The 3,604-nt window shown below is 43.6% G+C and overlaps 1 protein-coding gene across 1 annotated transcript; it reads left to right on the plus strand.

The window, feature by feature from the left end:
- The first annotated feature begins 2,551 nt into the window (after positions 1-2,551).
- On the plus strand, positions 2,552-3,241 carry LOC137655998 (uncharacterized). Its single transcript, XM_068390192.1, has one exon. It carries the CDS (start codon positions 2,552-2,554, stop codon positions 3,239-3,241), a length of 690 nt encoding a protein of 229 aa, XP_068246293.1.
- The last annotated feature ends 363 nt before the right edge of the window (positions 3,242-3,604 follow it).

The following is a 3,604-nucleotide window of genomic DNA, read 5'->3' on the forward strand; positions in this document are numbered from 1 at the left end:
CAGTCAGCTCCTCCCGAATCTCCCATAATGTTCTGATAACGAGATAGAGACTTACCGAAGGCCAGGAGGTCGGTTCAGTCAGTTTTTAGACGATAATTTGCAATATTGGCAGAGGAGGTATGCGCTGATCGTGTTGTGCCTGGGTGGAAACGACCTGGCAACCGATCACCCCAAAACCGTTTGGGATAATTTAAGAATCCTGATTGAACGCTTGAGGATGATTTCCGATATTATCGCCATCTGTGACGCCGAAATTAGGGAGTATCTACCCGACAATAGATTTGCCATTAATCCAGTTGAATATATTAGCAAAGTTAAAAATTTCAATGCGTGAATCTCTAAGTATTGTTCGAAGAGACATCAGTACGGAGTGAGACACCTGCCGATGAACTCAAGAGCCAACCACGAAGGCAGGTTGAGGGATGGAGTCCATTTTGATCAAGTCATTTGTAATGCATTCCTCAATCGTTTAATGAGGCTTTTCAGGAGAGAGAGAGAGACATGAAACAACTAAAGCCCCCAGTGTTCCGATGTGCGACTGACCACGCGCGCCTTTAGTTTTTGTGACCCCTATCTACATAATGTAAAGAAAATTATGTTATTTCCTAGTTTGCCTACCCCCCAGAAGTCGAGTTAAGAGTCAGTCAAAATGGAGGTGGCTATGGTTGTACACATCGAGGCATTGATGAGCCTCATAGCGGACTTACTAGTCGAAACGCAGAATGCGTTAGTTGAAACCTACTCGGAATCTGTGTACCAGAATCTGGTCAGGCAATTGAGAGAGGAAGAAAGACAGCTAAGAGAGCTGTATAAGACACAATCAGGCAAACTAGAACCTGGTTTAGATGCCCGAATCAGGCACCCATTAGGAGAAGCTATGCGAGCTTCTACGCTTCTGTATAACCGAATTGATAAAGTGAAAGTCAGTCAGACAGGGAATGTTTCCCTCCCCAAATTGAAACCGCTGCCTCTCCCCACGTTTGAAGGGGAAGAGCAAGAATATGCTTCGTATCGAGAGCTCTTCACGATCCAAGTGGATTGAAGAGCAGATTTGGATGACATATCCAAATTTACGTAACTATTAGAGACTTTAGGCAGGGAACCGCTTAGGATCGTAAAATCCCTAAGTGTAACCACCGCAAACTATAAGATACTGCTGGATCTCTTAGACAAATAATATGGTAATGTCCATCAAACGCTCGTAATTCTTCATAGAAAGTTAGCTAATATCTTTGTATCCTCATTAAATCCTGTAGAGCTGAAAAGGTTTCGTTTTGAATTAACGATCATAATCGAGCAGATCAAGACGCTAAGTAGTAATGATATAGGCCATGGTATGGTTACGAGCCTCATTAATCAAAAATTGTCAGAAGCGAAGCTCTACAGGAAAGTAGTTGAACACTAAGAAAGTGTGATTATACACTAGATGAATTCATCGATGCGATCGATTTCATTATTCGAGTGCTTGAGGACGATGCCTTGCAACGAGGAGATAAATTTGAACATGACAATAGAGTAGACGTCAGTGTAAGAGCGAAGTCGAAACCAATTCAGAATAATTCTTGTCCATTGTGTAACAAACGGCACCCACCTCACGGATGCCGCCGAGTAACTGACGTGGCAGCCAGATGTCGCATTCTGCTAAGAAAGGGCCTGTGTTTTAATTGCATTAATTCTGGTTACCGAAGTGATAAGTGTCCTATCTCTAACTCTTGTAAGAATTGTATTGGTAATCACAACACAGCCATTTGTGATAATTATAATCCGAGAAAACAATTGCAATCAGTTCCCTCTACTTCAGCCCGAAGTAATAGTAGTAGTGATTATAGCACTAGTCAGTCTACAGCATCCCGCCCCGTAGTATATGCAATGCCTCGACAGCACGAAATAGCCCCCCGTCCATCTAAAAATAAAGTAGAACCCAAGGTGTGCAAAAGTGTAAAGGTTACACAGATGTCCAGCGTGGACCTCCCATGTACAATCTTGCCTACGGCTATGGCCGACATCAATCACAAGCAAGGGAATAGGTGAGTCCGCTTATTTCTTGATACGGGAAGCCCAAAAAGCTTCATCTCTGCAAAAATTGCAAAGCAATTAGGCCTACCGGATGTAGGGAAGGTAGCGTTGAACATAGCTCCGTTTGGCTCCGCAGAGATAAGCGGACAATATGATGTCGTAAGCTGTAGGGTGGAGATAGGAAGAAGAGTAGTATGAATGAAACTAGTAGCACACAAGAACGTTGATGGCCCAATACATAACGCTGGTTATGTAGGAGTTAGACAGCATCTGTTAAGTAAGGGAGTCATGTTGGCCGATCCAGAGAATAAGTCCGATAAGTTGAAAAATGTGCACATTTTAGTAGGGGCCGATTATTTTAACTACTTCATCAGAAGCATCAAGAAAGTTGGTGGGATAAGTCTTTTCCTGACCCATAATGGCATATCGCTATATGGGAAAGTGCCGCAGTGGCTGTTAGAAGGCCAAAAGATCGAACATGTGAAAATGCTCAGAGTCTGTAGAATTGCGAGTGAGCCAAACCAGTTTGACGTAGATGGGTGGTGGCTTTTTGGACCGCGTTGGCATCGCCCCATCGGAGCAATATACTGTCCGCGAAGCGGAAGCCATGCGAAAGGTATCGCAAAGTGTCGTAAGGAATCCTGAGGGATATCAGGTTAGCCTACCATTCGGGTCGGATGCTAGGCCTAATACGAATTATCGAAATGCTGTAGCGCATTTAGAATCGTTACAAACAAAATTTAGGAAGGACAGGGAATACTTTGATCAGTATCAGGGCGTGATAGATAAATATCTAGAAGCAGGCTTTATATCAGAAGTAAAGGAACCCAAGATTGAAGGGTATTATATGCCACATTTCGGCATTAAGAAAGATAGCCGCACGACCCCCCTCAGAATCGTGTTTAATGCCTCGGCAAAATCTAAAGGTCATAAATCTTTGAATGAGTGCCTCATACCAGGCCCCAATCTAGTAAAAGTAGCATATCATTTGCTTATAAAATTCAGATTGAACGAATATGCCATGCTAGCTGACATCAGTAAGGCCTTCCACCTTGTATTGTTAGATCCCCGTAATGCCAAATACACACGATTTCTGTGGCGTGAGGTAGCAGGTCGAGCGTTCACCTTCGCCTTTAGAGTCGTGGTGTTCGGCATCACGGCGAGTCCGTTTTTGTTACAACAAGTTTTGAATTGTCATTTTGAAAAGGAAGGTAGGCCAGATTAGGCAAAGTCATTTTACGTAGATAATTATCTCAGTACTTTCGAGAATGTAGAGAGCATGAGGCAGGAGCATGAATCTATCAACAAGATCTTAGAAAGGGATGGTATGCCTTTAGAAGGGTAGGCGTCCAATAACTTAGCCTTCGATAGTGAGAAGCAGGGGAGTGAGCCAGTGAATGTGAACGTACTTGGGCTGCGATGGGCCCGAGACGTCGATCGATTGTGCGTGAAAGAGAGTAAGAGAATCAGCGAATTGAGGGAGGGATGGGTACCTACGAAGCGTATGGTACTTTCCCTGTTAGTCTCCATTTATGATCCTCTAGGCTTGATAAGCCCATTGTTTGTTCGAGGAAAGCTTTTCCTCCAG

The sequence above is a fragment of the Palaemon carinicauda genome, chromosome 17 (assembly GCF_036898095.1).
Source record: "Palaemon carinicauda isolate YSFRI2023 chromosome 17, ASM3689809v2, whole genome shotgun sequence".
In the NCBI taxonomy this organism is placed as follows: Eukaryota; Metazoa; Arthropoda; class Malacostraca; order Decapoda; family Palaemonidae; genus Palaemon; species Palaemon carinicauda.